Source organism: Arachis hypogaea, chromosome 6, assembly GCF_003086295.3.
Source record: "Arachis hypogaea cultivar Tifrunner chromosome 6, arahy.Tifrunner.gnm2.J5K5, whole genome shotgun sequence".
NCBI classification, from domain to species: Eukaryota; Viridiplantae; Streptophyta; class Magnoliopsida; order Fabales; family Fabaceae; genus Arachis; species Arachis hypogaea.
In genome coordinates this window covers 95,790,758-95,807,677 of record NC_092041.1, presented here as the reverse complement: position 1 = coordinate 95,807,677, position 16,920 = coordinate 95,790,758, and the positions used below count along the sequence as shown (strand labels likewise).

Here is a 16,920-nt window from a genome sequence, read left to right as displayed (position 1 = left end):
TTAGCCTCATAATGAATCAATCAGGTCTTAATTGAAGCCTCCTTCTACGCTAGCATAAAAAACTATCGAAAAGCATAAGACACATCCATAAGAATACACCTCCAAAGAATATACGGCGAAATTAGACACAACCCTCGAAAGACACATCCGCGATTACATGAAAACACGAAAGACACATTCGCATAAGACACCTCCAGCTAAAGACGCATCCAACATAGGATGCCTTCAAAGAAGTCACTAGAAGAAGACACTTCCCTCGGAAGACACATCCTCAGGTTAACAAAATCCGAAAGAAACATTGGCAAAAGACACTTCGATCATAAGACATATCTGTGAAAAGACACACCTGCCAACATTACACAACTTACATAGACACATAATGCAGAAGACACATCCATATGAGGATGCCTCCAAAGAAGTCACTGAAGAAAGACACTTCCCTCGGAAGACGCATCCTTAGTTAAAAAATCTCTAAATTCACATCGGGAAAAGACACTTCCATCATAAGATACATCCGTGAGAAGACACACCTGCCAATGTTACATGACTAACATATACACATAATGCAGAAGGCACATCCATATGAAGACATTTCAATCAGAAAATAGTTCCGTTTTCAGTCACCTACGAACAATACAAACAAACAAAACATGAATAACATATGTAGAGACATCCAGGGTCAACATATTGGAACCTCAACAAGATTAGTCACTAGTAATAAAAATACTTCAAAACGCATAAGGTGTTGAGCCTGTGCACAAAATTACCACAAATCAAGGTGCAAAAGACAAGATTCACATCCATATTACATTCATTATCGTTGAATTAACCAACAAAGTTTGTCAAAAGACACAATCACTTTGTGTAAATTAAGGAAAATAAATAGTCCCAACAGTATATAACACATAATGTGAGGATATCCCTGCCCTAGGTAAACAAGGAAGTAACATGAAGCCTTTACACTTTATCTTTCCATGTTTAGCTCTTTTTGATGGTCTTTTTCTTTGGCTTTCCTACAGCTCACCGAAGCATGCTCTTGGTGTCAGGTGCTGTCAATGGTGTCCTAACCTCTTTACGTTTGTTCCTGGATTGGTTGCGGCGCACAAGAGGTCAAGCACGGCTGTCAAAGGCATTCAAAGCATCTCCAATAGCTGAATTTTTGTGACATGGGATGATGTCAAGCATTATTTCCAACCTATATAACGATGGTGTCCTGCATGTGAAAGTCACTATCCAAACTATATAACTTAATGGTATCTTGTATTCTCCAAATTCAACTAAGAAAGAGGTACAAAAAATTGGTGGAAATAAAATCAATATATATAAACCTCTATAAGTGCAACAAATAACAAAGAGCACTGAAAATAACCAAATAAATTTAGATTGGGATAATTGAACGTGTAAGACCAACCGTATGACTACGCCTTATATATTAAATATCGAAAGAAGACACACCCATTCTAACAGAATTAAGAACTCATTTCATACTGTGTCGTGCAAAATTATAATCAACATAACAAATAAGACATAAAAACAAAGACCAAGTTTTAGCTTTTGTGTTTTCAATATCAACATGGACACACGTTCAACCATAACAAGACATAGAGTAATTTAACCAAAGACACACGTTCAAATAATTAAAATATTGATTAATGGAATATTTTTTGTACAAAAAAATATAATGCCATCTACTCAAATAGACACACGTTCAAATAATTAGAATAAGGACCAAGCTTCATGTTTTGTATTTTCTATACCTACATAGACATACGTTCAACAATAATAAGCCAAGCAGTAATTTAACTATCAAATTCTGTTAATCAAAGAATTAAAAAATTCTGAAGACACAACTATCATATATGCGTGCACACTTTTCTAATTATATGAAGGTTTTCTTCCATGACAATCAAATTATTCAAAACCAGCTAAATGGGATAAGTATTGTTTTGGTCCCTAACGTTGAGGGTCAGAATTGAAATCATCCCTGATGTAATTTTTTATTTAGAATCGTCCTTAATGTTGCATTTTATTTTAAAATCGTCTTTTCTAATAAATTTTTTTTCTAAATGATAAAAATACCCTTTTTTCACCATTTCATTCTTCTTGTTCTTCTTCTTCCAGAAGAACAAATTCTTCTTCCATTAACAAATTAAAAATACAGATTCAACAAAAAAAAAAGAACACACAACTCAAAATCAGAAATTCAAAAAATTCAAAAACAAATCAACAATAAATCCAAAAACAAAAAAAAGCAATAGCAATTCAGAAATCAAAACAAGAACAAAACCAACAATAAAAATTAGAAAATTAGGGATTATGATGAACAAATCCATTATTCAAATCCAGATTCAACAAATCAAAATCAGATTCAACAAATCAACATACAACAATGATAAAATTAGAAAATAACAAATTAAAATCAGATTAAAAGTAGAACCAGAAGTAGACCTAAAAGATGCAAAAGCAGAAGCACTCAAGCAGAAGTAGAAAGTAGAAGACGAAGCAGAAGGAATCAAGCAGAAGCAAAAAATAGAAGACGAAGCAGAAGATGCAGAGGCAGACGATGCAGAAGCAGAAGCAGAAAGTAGAAGACGAAGCAAAAGATGCAGAAGCAGACGATGCAGAAGCAGAAGCACTCAAGCAGAAACAGAAAGTAGAAGACGAAGCAGAAAATGCAGAAGCATAAGCACTCAAGCAGACCTAGAAAAAGTAGAAAACGAAGCAGAAACAGAGATCAAAGCAAGAAGCAGAAGAGGCGAGGTGGCGAGGAGCAGCGGCGAGGCAGCGAGGCGGCGAGGAGCAGCGACAAGGTGGCGAGGCAGCGAGGCGGCGAGAAGCAGTGGCGAGAACACGGTGAGGAGCAGCGGTGCAGAAGCCGAGGCTCTCTCCCTGGCTCGCGACGGCGACAGCAGCTCCAAGCTTCGCCGGCACCGTCCCCCTCCCCCCTTCCCCTTCTCCCTCTCCTTTTCCCCTTTTCCTCCCCCTCGGTGTCCTTTCCCCTTTCCCCCTCGTTTGTCCCCTCCCCCCGTGTCTTTTCTTTTTTTTTTATTTTATATATTTTTATTTAAAATAACTATTTATAAAAAAAAGGGTAGTTTTATCATTTATTAAAAAATTTTATTAGAAAGGACGATTTTAAAATGAAATATTAAGGATGATTTTAAATCAAAAATTACATCAGGGACGGTTTTGATTCTGACTCTCAATGTTAGGAACCAAAATAATACTTATCCCTACAGTAATAGAATCAATTCTGAGTAGGTAAAACCTTTTAGGAATATTCCTTAAAAACTAAATTTGATCACAAGACACATCAATTTAAAATTGAAAATGCACCGTTGCGCTTGTCGCTCCTTAGACCATAAACCAAACAATTATATAAAAAATTCATCATAAAACTCAATGTAATTTTAACTCTGATTTTGACTGCATTAATTGATTAACAAGATTTTATGATCTATGTTGTTAATATTTATTTTTTAGGTTTTCTAAAATTGTACTCTAAGCAGTAATCAAACACACAGGTCATAAACCAATTTTCTTCCTAAGCCACTTAATTAACCTATATGTATAGTAATATAATCAATTTGTGTACGGAAAAACCTTTTTGAAACATTCCATATAAACTAAATTTGATCACAAGACACAACAAATTTAAAATTAATTTTACTCCTTCACAATGGTCGCTCGTTGGGCCATAAAGCAATCAATTATTTAAAAATCTCGATATAAATCTAAGTGTAAATTTAAAAAAAAAAAAGCACATAATTTAATCATCCATGTTGTAACCATTTATTTTTTTAATTAGGCTTCATTAGCAAGTACTCTAAGTAGTAATTGAATATGCTTGTCTTAAACCTATGTTTTTCATAAACCAAAATACAACTCATTACAAACAAATTAAAACAATCCAACTAATTATGTTTTGTTTACTCAACAACAATCAACTATGCATATTCAATTTAAAGATCAAGCAATAAACCAAATTTTTTTTAAGACACATCCAAGGTAACATGTTAATGTGAGTACTTCTAATTTTTTACACATCATCACAAGACATGGCTCCTACTCTACAGAAATCAGCACCGGACATATCTAAAAATAAATTATATGTTGACTCATTTCGAAATCTTCTACAACAGGACAAATTATACGTTGACTAATAATAAAAAGACACAAAGGATATACTCAATTTTTTCCCTAAAAAAACACATAGTGGCGTGAGTTGTTGAGTCAATGCGTCTTCGTGGCGCAGTTGTGACCTCGAAGCGCCCTGTTTGGGTCGACGACCGGCGTTCCAGCGGCGCTAACCTTGGTTGAAAGTGGCGCTGACCACGTGCAGGAAGGAATGAACGGCACCGAAGGAGAAGAGGTTGGGGGAAAGAGACTGCACGATAATCCTATGTAAATTAGGTTTTCACTTAGCTAAATTGAATCAATTAGGATTTGTCTTGGGTAAATGGGGATGTGGCTTTTTGAGGTTATTGAGTTTTTTGGTCCAGCCTATTGAAAATTGACAAGAGTTGGCAGATATAGTGTTAGTAGCGTAACCAAGTTGGGATTGTTTAGTGGTTAACTCACTAGTCCGTTTAAGCAAGTGTCGGAGGTTCAAATTTCGCCTTGTGCATGCAGCAACTCATTGGTCAGCGGCAAATCCTTAAATGGAACTTAGTACTACGGCAAATTAGTCCTTGACCTGCCGAGTTGAGGGATACCGTGAAAAACAAAAAAAAATAGTATTGGTAACGTAACATGATTGTTTTTCAAATCAAATTGCGATTAAATAAGTAGGGTCGAGTTATACATAAATAACGTTTGGCAATTGCTCATATTTTATTTACTTTATTTTTTTGGATTGTAATTACTTAGATTTTTGGGCGAGACGGGGATTGGCTAATTTTAAGATTGGGCATTTGTGCTATATCAAAAGATAGTTATTATTTCAGGGTCTGTGTTTCATCACATAGCTTCTATTTATGAAGACCACTTAGTCATTGTTTCGAAAAAGAGACAAATAAAAAGAAATTTATTTAAAGAAAGAACCAAATACAAAAATATATGATGTCTTTGTTCTGAACTGAAACAAAATTTTCCAATCCTCTGTCCACCAAAAACTAAGGATCAGACACAATTTTGGCATTGTGGGAGACACTAACTAAAAACAACCTTAGTGGGGTTTTGGTCAACAAAAGTGCCATAGGCCTAAAACACCAGAAAGCCTACACTAAAACGGGGCAGAGACATCCCCATAGCATCACTGATCAGGAGTTGCTCGATCCCCACAGGGGGCAAGTTCCAGTATTTGGTGTTTGTATTTGCACAATTATTTGCTTCTCTGAAGCCTTAGTGTTGGGTGAGTGAGTGTATAGTGTGGGTGACTGTTGTGACGTTATCATGCTATAATGTCTAGTATTGAAAGTTGTCCAACCTATTCTCCTGACCAAAAAATGAAAAGACCATTCACAAGAGAATCTGACCACAGCTCATCGAAACCATTCACTTAAAGATTACCTCAAATCAAAATGTCTCAACTTAAACGAAAATTCTCCATTAAGAAACACTGGAAGTGTTAAGATGAAAAGAGCTCGAGCCAAGCAAATAATGGAGCCACGTTGTTATGAAACCATTAAAGGCTTGTTACCTACTCAATGGAAATCTCAGTCATAAGCAAAATTTATAACTAACTGACATACATGACATTCATCAGGAATCACATGATAATTATTATTTTCTTCCCTCTCTTAGGAGATTCTATAAACAAATTATTGGCCTTATTTTGGGAGAACATTTTTCGAAAAAAAAAAAAAAACATAATTAAAACACTGAGAAGAAAATCCATTTCTATAGTAGCAAAGCCAAGGGTACAGTTTATTGTATATAAATCAAAACTTAACAAGAAAATCATGATTTTAAAACTGAAATTGGAAATTAACCACCTTCAGCATCAGTTATAAAAACGGAAATGATGATTGCATTAAGAACCCGGTCATAAATCATAAATTGCTACAGTTATGCAGCTCCAGATTATCTTCAACCTAAAAATAAGGGAATAAAGGTTTACAATACATAACAAAACATGATCAACTGGTCTTCGGATCGGGCATGGGAAAGAGGCTGCCGCTTGCACCCCTTGGTGGTGCAAAACCCAAGAACTTCTGCAAATTTGTTCGGATGCTGATGGAACATAAGAAGTATAGAAATGCCATGGAACAATCAGTGGGGTCACTACCCTGTAACCCTCGATGGCTCATCTTCATAACAAGACCAAAAGGCTTAAAGGGTAATTTGGCAACTACCTTGCCTTCAAAGAGTGAATTTAGCAAACCAAAGACCACAAAGAGAACTAGCGCAACCACACCCCCAGACTTGAATTTGAAGAGAGACAAGTCACGACTAGATTCTTTCAGGCTCGTCTCAACACGGTCAATTTTTTTGGTCTTAGACTTCTTGATGTTGATTTTGTTGCTCTCTGTCTTCATTGTCTCAAGCTTCTTGGAGGCTTTGTCGATTGAAGAGCGAAGGTTCTTGTATGAATTGGTGCGGTAGATCAGAACCCATGAGATAGCCTCACAAACAATAGCTGTGCAGAAGGAGATGCCCACTACAGTTAGACCATCTGAGTACTTGAAATCTGAGAAAGGATTTGCCATGGAATGGAAGGAAGAATTTATGGGAAAATTATAGAATTAGAACTGGATGTTGGTCTGAACTGTTGTTTTAAGCTTCCAAAGCCTGTTAATATATAGAGACCAAATCATATATCATAGTAGAGGGTAAGATAGATGATTTTTATAATTAAATTTATACTATATATATTAATTCATTCTAACCCATACAACATATTTACCAATAATAAATATAAAATTATAAAAATACCAATATCCACATTATTAACATAAAACTCATTTTCACAAATATGTGTGAATAACTATTGTCCTTCACCTTCCACAATATACAATAAATAACCATTACAGAACTTGACTTGGGCTACTTGCAATCCATGTGCTTAATGTATAATTAACAAATCTTAAAGGGGAAAAAATCCTTTAAAAAAAACAAAGTGAAAGAACTGATGGATGTAGAGCGATTTATATCAAGTTATCGACATCCCATTCCTGTCTGAGTGTCTGTCATGTTTAACAAAATGCAAACATCATGGCATAAAGAAAGTGATTTGTGCAGAAGAACAAACACCAACCAGGGACTTGTCACAGATATCTTGATGTTCAAACATAAAAAGCTCATACTGATTTAGTTGTAAAAGTGAATATACATAAAATTAAGGAGGCAAGAATTAGGAAGCAAATTTACCTGGGCTAGCATGGAAGCTTCCCTTCAAACTATGTCTCCAATTTCAAGATAAACTACAACTTCAGAAATATGAAAGTCACACAAAGTGCAATCACATAATAACACTAAAGAAGCAACTAAAATTATATATGCATAGCACTGTAGACAAGAACCTATTTTCCCATTTACTTGTTATCATCTTCATCTATCAATAAAGTATAACCAATTAGCAATAAATAATCATCATTTAATTTTGTGATTGGTAGAAACTAAGGGAAGAAATTTAGAAAAGGGGATCTGCAATTTTTGAGAGCCAATATGATACACGGTGCAACCTACTTATAGGTGTTTAGTAGTGTGAAAAAAAAAAAGAGCAGAAAGATAACTATTTAAGTTAAATTCAGATATTAATTCAAGTATCTAACTACACCATCCTAACTAATATTTAAATACTCTAACGGTGATAATCCATAAACTAAACATATATCTAAGAATGTTAATATACCCGTAGCAGCAACTAAATTACCAGAGCTACATAATAAGGATTAAAACTCTTCTACATCTATATACAAATAAGTTAAATGAGTAAATGCTCATATCAAGTTGGTCCTAGAAATTATTTTTGAATCAACTTGGTAACCGATATTTTCCCGTCAATCAAATTAGACATTGTGAAAACTTCCATTAACAGAATGCTATCGCAAACTGTTAATTGCCAAAGTGGCACTCAAACAAGACGAGACCATTTTGTTGTTGAGTGAATCCAACAAAAACGTCATATTTGCCTTTCAAACACCAAATACAAAAATGAATTCACACCCCACCCCACATTAACTACTATTTCCCAGTAAAACAAACAAATTCTTATTCTTCCAACTCATCTTATGTCATCTTCTAGCCACTGTAGTACCACCTGATGACAAACCTATCCATGCAAGGACTCCATTAATGAATCGCAGGACGAACATGATTCACCGAGAAAATATCAGTACCACATTGATTCAAAAAATATTTGGGAACCAACTTGATGCAAGCATAAAAATTTAGGGACTAAGTAGAAATTTGCTCCAAATTAGACCATAAATTCTGTGCATAATTAATTCCAAGTTTCTATTAATATCTGAGTAAAAATCAACTCGAATCAAGTGATGGATCAAAGAACATGCAAATCTTCTTAGTAAGGCAATACAAGATTGACATTAAATCTTCTTATCACACGAATCGCAAGTGATCGGAAAGCAAACATATATATATAGGATTTTCGACCTAAATGTTTAGATTTTGAATGTAACCGTCAAAAAGATTGGTCAGCCTCTCTACCCACTGAAATCTGAACTCCAACGACAGGGGTTGCACACAAAAGAAAAGATGTGATGTCAAAAGCCTTTGACTTCTAAGTTCTAACTTTAAGATCAACCAATATCCAAAACAGATAATAATAGCAACAATAACAATGATGATAACAAGAATAACAATCATAAATAATTGAAGTTGGAAGATGCATTAGGACGGAAACAAATCAAGATAACCAGCACAAAGACGAAAGCGAAGAACACATGAAACAGAAAATTGGAACCTGCAGTTAGCTGTGACTGATGTGGAAGACGAGTGGAGCCGCTGCGAAAAGTGAGGACCGAAGAAAAACAGCGATGGGATTAGATTATTTGATCTGAGAAAGAAGTAAACAACTCAATAATTTGAGATCGTGCAACAGTTTTTTTTTCTTATATATGTTGGACGGAGTATGAGAAGAATTTTAAAATAGAGAAGAATGAGCCCTGTATGCTGCGGCCTTTATTGCTGAGCCCACTTATAAATCAATAATGACAATTATTATGACTACAAAAAAAATAGTTATTTTTTTAGAAAAAAATCCTAAACGGTCTTGACGATTACTTCGAAAGACAACAAGGTCTTTAATAAAAAAAATTTAATTGGCCCTGAGCTTTACTTTTACGAGACAAATTAATTCCTGTGCCAAAAAAAATCAACATTTTTTTTCACAGAAGCTGATCAATTCTTAAAAAAAAGACTAGGAGTTGAGTTGGGTGTTTTTTTTGGATCTCATTGTCTTTCCAAAGTAATTGTTAGGAACGAATGAAAAATTTATTCTATTTTTTATTTTTTACAACTTATTATTTATCTTTGTTATTTTATCTTTCATTAATGTTTTTTTAAAAAATAATTTCACGATAATATACAAGAATCAAAGATTTAATCATTTATTTTAAGACCATAATATGAATCAAAGATGAAGCGATTCTTTAGATAATTTTAAAAGTACTTAGTTAATAGTGATCATAGATAATAGATAAGGGAGCTTTTGAATAATTTTTTTCTAAAATATCTTTTCTTCAATAATATTTTAAATAAATATTTTAACAAGTAAATCATCAAAAATGCTTTTAAATGATCAAATCACTAAAAAAAATAATTTTTAAATTTATTAACAATAAAAATATTCTAAAATATCTTAAAATGTGATAAAAATAATTAACTGTTAAATATATAATCTTAAAAGAAGATTTTAAAGATCGAATTTTGATATAATTTTTTGTGAATATAATTAAAAATTAAAATATTTGTTATTTTTAGAATTTGATGATTTTGAGTCAAGTAGTATCTTTTGAAAACTTTTGTCAATAGTCAAAAATAATTTTTTAAAAAAATAAAAAATTAAATCTAAATATCAAATTTTTCTTTGATTTTTGTATACACTTTTTAAATAACTATCCAAATATTTCTATAAATTTTCTTATTAATCATTTGCATAATATAAAAAAGAGGTGCTTGCACAAACTTTTATTAGTAGCACCAAATATAATTTTATTGAGATAAACATGTCCCAAAATGATAATTTTTTTAATTTAAGATAAATAGTGTTATATACTTATATCAACTTTCGACGAATTTTTGCAGAATTTACGGAACCTACAACAATAAAGACGTGGATGATCCCTGTAGATGGGTTATTCAACAAACTCAAAAGTGCAGCAAGGATTCTTAGATATCAACAATACAATACAAGAATATGAGTATCCCTCAAATTTGAGTTCAAGTTCTTCAATGACCAAATAAAGTATGAAGTGTTTATTGCTAAGCCTAGGCTTGCCAGAAAAGTAGTGGGAGCAACGAAAGTCGTGATCCTAAACAACGTAACTTTGAAGTCGTAACTTCACAAATCAGTGGAGAATTAAGCCACGGTCATTAACATGGAAAAGTATAGTTATAAAACTCTTAGAGTATGTTTAGATTTGTGTTGGAGAAGAAAAAAGCGTGTTTGATTAACCTAACATATAAACCATGAGGAGAACGTATGAGCCAACAAACTCTCAAAACTATATCTAGATGGTAACAAATGAAACCTCATTCAAAAATTTTGTACATGCCCTGACCTAACATTAGGGCTCAGGACTAAACAAGCTAAAAAGACCCAATCCAAATATTGGTCTTTGCTGACAACCGACCTCTCTCAAAGAGGTCGGATTCTATGCACGTTTCACTCCCAAGAAGTTGGATTTTGAGGATAGCTAGTAGATAATACTTATTCAAATAAGTAACTGCCCCTAAAATCTCTCAACTCACTTTCAGAAGCCATATCTCAACTTCCCTAAGATAAAGGGACGGTTATCTATCCACCTTAAAAGGTGGAACTATTCCAACGGTGATTATTGCATCACCACTATAAATACACTGACACTCTCACGTATCTCTAAGTTCCAATACTCTATAAACCTATAAAACCCTTTGCTGATTTAGGCATCGGAATGTCCTTACAGGTATCACCCCATTCCTTCACACATACAAAGTCGGAGGGCGGCTCCCAGATGCAAACCAAGTCAGAAACCTCCTCCTTCAGACGATTGGGCCAACCTCATAAGTCCAACTCATTAATCTCTGATTACCCATAATAACAAAGCTCATTGTTGGTATTAAAATTTGTCTAAATAATTACATGTTATTGTTGTTGTTATTATTTTCTTTTCTTTTTTTTTTTCAAAAAAATAAAACAAAAAATCACAAAAATAATTTTATTTTAATATTTTTTATATTAATATCCAAAAAAAAATAGAAAAAATTCCACTACTTTTCCATGTGAGATGCTAAAATGACACTTCCATCCTCTCTATTTATAAAATGTACATTTTCCTTTCTTATAACTTAAAAAACCTCCTCTTTAATTCATTTTAATTTTTTTGTGTTAACTAATGTTAATTTGATCCATTTTTCAAGAAAAAATAAATTATTTTTTACAGAAATACTCTTTAGCAAAAATTTTATTTTTTTGCCATTAAATTTTGCTTACCAAAATATTTTTTAATAAATTATTTTTTTGTCATTAAATTATTCTAGTTGATTTTGGTTGATTTTGGGAGAAGTTCTTATGATAATGATGATGACCATGACGATAATGGTGGTGGTAGTGGTGGTGGGTTTTGGTTCGGCTTGGCTTCTGTTCTGCTTCTGTTGATTTTAGTTAATTTTGAAGAAGAGGGAAGAAGGGTATTTTCGTCCGAAGGATGATTTTAAAACTCAGTTAAACTTTGGGGACCATTTTGTAGCAAAAAAAAGGTCGCTTCGCTTCTGTTCATACCCTGGGCCGAGCTGTCCGACTCGGGATGTTCTACCAACAAAGCCACTGACCTCCTTAGGTCAGGACAACCCGACCTCTTCTCAAAGAGCTCGGCCAAACTACCAGGAAAGCCCAATAAAGGGCCCAAACAGAGGAACACGACCCGAATCCAAGGGCAGCCCAAGCTTGTAGAGATAAAGGCAGTTCCCTTAAAGATAAGATGACCTCGCTCGAAGATAAAGAAAAGATAAGATAACTAACTTATCTTATCTAAGGAAGGTCTCTCTACACCATTATAAATACACTGGAGCACCCAGGTATAACTCATATTCTGATTCTACTCAATACCTGCTTAATACTCTTGCTAACTTAAGCATCGGAGTCCCTTGCAGGTACCCCCCACCCTCCAAGGACGAAGGATCAGCACCACCATCAAGTCCAACAGGTCGGACACAACAGCTCCGACCAGAACAGAAGATCTCATCCGAGATCGACCTACAGTTTCAGGTAACCCTCGGAACATTGGCACCATTGCCGGGGAACCTGGAAGTCATCCCATCACCATGGCGGATGACCATGACAACAACCACACTTCAGATCTAGAGGAAAGAACGCCGCATAAAAACGTGGACACCACACCAAAAGATACTTCCCAAATCAACAACAAGAAGAACTCTCCAAATGAGGGAGCCATGGATACATTTCAAGACCGGTTAAAATAACTTGAAGAAGAAGCCCTACGTCAACGAGAAGCTGAGAAAGACCTACAAAGGGAAATAAGGCGACGCCGGGAATTGGAGAACAAACTCCTAAAACTTGAAGCCGATGTCAAGACTAAAGCCAGCCGATCCACTCCCGAAGATAGCTCCCGCAAGGAGCAAGACCCATTCACTCAGGAGATCATGAAGACGAAAATCCCAAAGGACTTTAAACTCCTAGACATGACCTTATACGACGGCACTACAGATCCTGGCCATCATCTCAGCAATTTCAGAAGCAGAACGTACCTCACCGACGCCGCAGATGCAGTTCGTTGGAAAGCCTTTCCAACTACTTTGACAAAAACAGCAATTAGATGGTTCGACAACCTCCCTCCTAGGTCCATCTCAAGTTTCGACAACATGGCTAAAAAATTCCTGGCCAGATTCTCCATCCAAAAAGATAAAGATAAATATGCTCCGAGCTTACTGGAAATCAGACAAGGAGAATGGGAAACCCTTCGCAATTACATGGAATGATTTAACAAGACATGCATGGACATACAGAACCTACCAATGGAAGCCGCTATTATGGGCCTCATTAATGGCTTGCGAGAAGGGCCCTTTAGTCAATCTATATCAAAGAAATACCCCACATCTCTGAACGAGGTGCAGGAACGAGCGAAAAAGTACATCAACATGGAGGAAAACTCCCGATTAGGAGAGACCTCGAAGGCCGGATTCACCTCCCGAGATAAAGACAAAGATTCCAGAATGAAGAAAGATCGACATGGAGAGAAAATAAAAAAATACCACAATTATACCCCTCTTCGGGTATCTCTTGTGGATGTTGTTCACACCCTGGGTCGAGCTGTCCGACCCGGGATGTTTGACAGACAAAGCGACCGACCTCTTCAGGTCAGGACAACCCGACCTCTTTCTTAAGAGCTCGGCCAAGTCACCAGAAAAGCCCAAAGAAGGGCCCAAATAGAGGAACATGCCCCAAACCCTAAGGCAGCCCAAGCCTACAGAGAGAAGGGCAGTTCCCTTGAGGATAAGATGACCTCACTTGAAGAAAAAGATAAGATAAGATAACTAACTTATCTTATCCACAGAAGGTCACTCCTCACCATTATAAATACACTGGAGCACCCAGGTATAACTCATACTCTGATTCTACTCAATACCTGTTTAATACCCTTGCTAACTTAAGCATCAGAGTCCCTTGCAGGAACCCCCCCACCCTTCGGTGACAAGGGATCATCAGCATTCTCAATTCCACAAGTCGGACAAACCAGCTCCGGCCGCTATACACCTGCCGAACACGTCGGCTCCGACCAGCACAGAAGATCTCATCCGAGATCGACCTACAGTTTCAGGTAACCCTCGGAACATTGGCGCCGTTGCCGGGGACCTGGAAGTCATCCCATCACCATGGCGGACGACCATGACAATGACCATGATTCAGGTTTGGAAGATAGAACGCCACACAAGAACGTGGATGCTATACTCAAAGATACTCCGGAGCCCAACGGGGACAAAAATTCATCAAATCCAGGGGTGATAGAGGTGCTTCAAGATTGATTAAAGCAACTTGAGAAAAAGGCCCAACATCAACGTGAAAAAGAAGAGGATCTACATCGGGAGATAAGGCGACGCCGAGAATTAGAAGATAAGCTTCTAAAACTCGAAGTCGATCTCAAAACTAAAGCTCCTCGATTCACTCCAGAGGATAGCCCTCGCAAGGATCAAGATCCATTCACCAGGGAAATTATGAAGACCAAAATCCCAAAGGACTTCAAACTTCCGGATATGACTCTGTATGACGACACCTCAGACCCCAACCATCATCTCAGCAATTTCAGAAGTAGAATGTACCTCACTGATGCCTCGGATGCAGTTCGCTGCAAAGCCTTTCCAACAACTCTTACCAAAATAGCCATTAGATGGTTCGACAACCTACCTCCAAATTCCATCTCAAACTTCGACGACTTAGCCAAAAGATTCTTGGCCAGATTTTCCATACAAAAAGACAAGGCTAAACACGCACCCAGCCTACTAGGAATCAAGCAAGGAGATCAGAAGAGTCTTCGTAACTACATGGAAAGATTCAACAAAACATGCATGGACATACAAAGTCTACCAACAGAAGCTGCCATTATGGGCCTCATAAATGGCCTACGAGAAGGACCGTTTAGTCAATCTATATCAAAGAAGTACCCTGCATCCCTGGACGAAGTACAAGAACGGGCGCAGAAGTACATCAACATGGAGGAGAATTCTCGACTTGGGGAAGCCTCGAGGTTCGGTTCTGCCTACCGAGATAAAGATAAAGAATCCAAGAAAAAGGAAGATCGCTCCGGGGAGAAAATAAAAAATATCATAACTACACCCCTCTCAGGGTATCCTTGGTAGATGTTTACAAAGAAGTCTGCCAGCTCGGCCACTCAAAGGCAAAAGAGGAGGAGGGAATCGGAACGAATACTGTGAGTATCATCGAGTTCGAGGACATTCCACCAACGAATGCTTCGACTTGAAAAACGTCATAGAAAAATTAGTAAGAGAAGGAAAACTAGATCGATTTTTGGCCAACTGTGACGAAGAGCCAAGGAAAAGAAGAAGGGATGAAGATGTCGGACGATCTGAACGATCACCTTGCACACTAGAGAGACACATCCACGTGATACACGGCAAATTTACGGGAGGAAGAATCTCCAAATCATCCCTCAAGTGACACCTCAAAGAAGTATACCATGTCGAAGGAAAGAAGGAGGCGCCAGACATCCCAGCAATCACGTTTACCAAATAAGACGCATCTGGAATCATCTCGGGACACGACGACCCCATGGTCATCACTATCATACTGGCAAACGCCAACCTCCACCGTACATTAATTGACCAAGGAAGCTCTGCCGACATCTTATTCAAAACTGCCTTCGACAAGCTCGGCTTAGAAGACTAAGAGCATATCCGAACAGCCTGTTCGGACTTAGGGATACCCTAGTACAACCACTGGGATATGTATCGCTACATACAACCTTTGGAAAGGGGAACTAGTCCAGAACACTTAAGATTGACTACATCGTGGTCGACGTAAGCTCAGCCTACAATGCCTTAATAGGTCAGACGACGTTAAACCAACTCGGCGCAATAGTTTCAACTCCACATCTATGTATAAAATTCCCAACTGCAGAAGGGATAGCTACAATAAAAGCAGATCAAAAATGGCGCGTCGCTGTTATAACGAAAGTCTAAACCTCAGAGGCGAAGGAGGAGAGTTCCACATAATCGAACTTGGCGGAGTTCAGAGACGAGAAGAACTCCGTCCACAGCCCGAAGGTGAAGTAGAGAAAGTTCAGATCGGAGACACCTCGGATAAGACAACTAATATTGGCACGATCCTGAAAAGAGACGCAAAGGAATCACTCATACAGTTCCAACGAGATAATGTTGATCTCTTCGCATGGAAAGCTACCGACATGCCAGGCATAGATCCCGAACTGATGAGCCACAAGTTGGCAGTCTATCCGGGATCCTGGCTGGTACAACAAAGACGGAGAAAACTCGGGCCAGAACCGTCTCAGGCTATAGCAGAACAGGTGCAAGCACTACTAGAGGCAGGGTTCATAAGAGAAGTTAAGTACCCACTATGGCTAGCAAACTTTGTCTTGGTGAGAAAGTCATATGGGAAGTGGCGAATGTGCACCGACTACACCGACCTCAACAAAGTCTGCCCAAGAGACCCTTATCCACTACCAAGCATCGACGCTCTAGTAGATGCCTCATCGGGATATAAGTATCTCTCGTTTATGGACGCATACTCGGGGTACAACCAGATCCCAATGTATCCACTGGATCAAGAAAAAACCTTGTTTCTAACACCCAAGGCAAACTATTGTTACATCGTAATGTCTTTCGGCCTTAAGAACGCGGGAGCTACTTATCAAAGGCTAATGAATAAGGTCTTCTCAGACCACATCGGAAAAATCATGGAAGTCTACGTGGATGACATGTTGATAAAGACACAAAGTGAAGAAACATTAATGTCCGACTTGGTTCAAGTATTCGACACCATACGGAAGAATGACATGCGACTTAACCCGGCTAAATGCACCTTCGCAGTGGAAGCCGGTAAGTTCTTGGGCTTTATGCTCACACAAAGAGGAATCGAGGCAAATCCAGATAAATGCCAGGCCATACTCAACATGAAGAGCCCAACCTACGTCAAAGAGGTACAACAACTCAATGGAAGACTGGCAGCCTTATCCAGATTCCTAGCAGGGTCAGTGATAAGATCCCTCCCTTTCTACGCTACTTTAAGGAAGGGAAAGAACTTTGAGTGGACAACGGAATGTGAAC

At 37.2% G+C, this 16,920-nt stretch overlaps 1 protein-coding gene across 2 annotated transcripts; it reads right to left on the bottom strand.

Annotated features, from left to right (window-relative positions):
• Positions 1-5,948: 5,948 nt before the first annotated feature.
• Positions 5,949-9,006, bottom strand: LOC112697031 (uncharacterized). 2 transcript variants are annotated; one of them, XM_025750011.3, is made up of 3 exons: positions 8,867-9,006; positions 7,312-7,370; positions 5,949-6,732 (listed from the first exon to the last, which is right to left on the bottom strand). In XM_025750011.3, exon 3 carries the CDS (start codon positions 6,648-6,650, stop codon positions 6,081-6,083), a length of 570 nt encoding a protein of 189 aa, XP_025605796.1. In that variant the 5' UTR covers positions 6,651-6,732; positions 7,312-7,370; positions 8,867-9,006; the 3' UTR covers positions 5,949-6,080. The 2 variants fall into 2 exon arrangements, with proteins under 2 accessions (XP_025605796.1, XP_025605797.1); XM_025750012.3 differs by having other exon boundaries at positions 7,312-7,364; positions 8,867-9,005.
• Between the last annotated feature and the right edge of the window lie 7,914 nt (positions 9,007-16,920).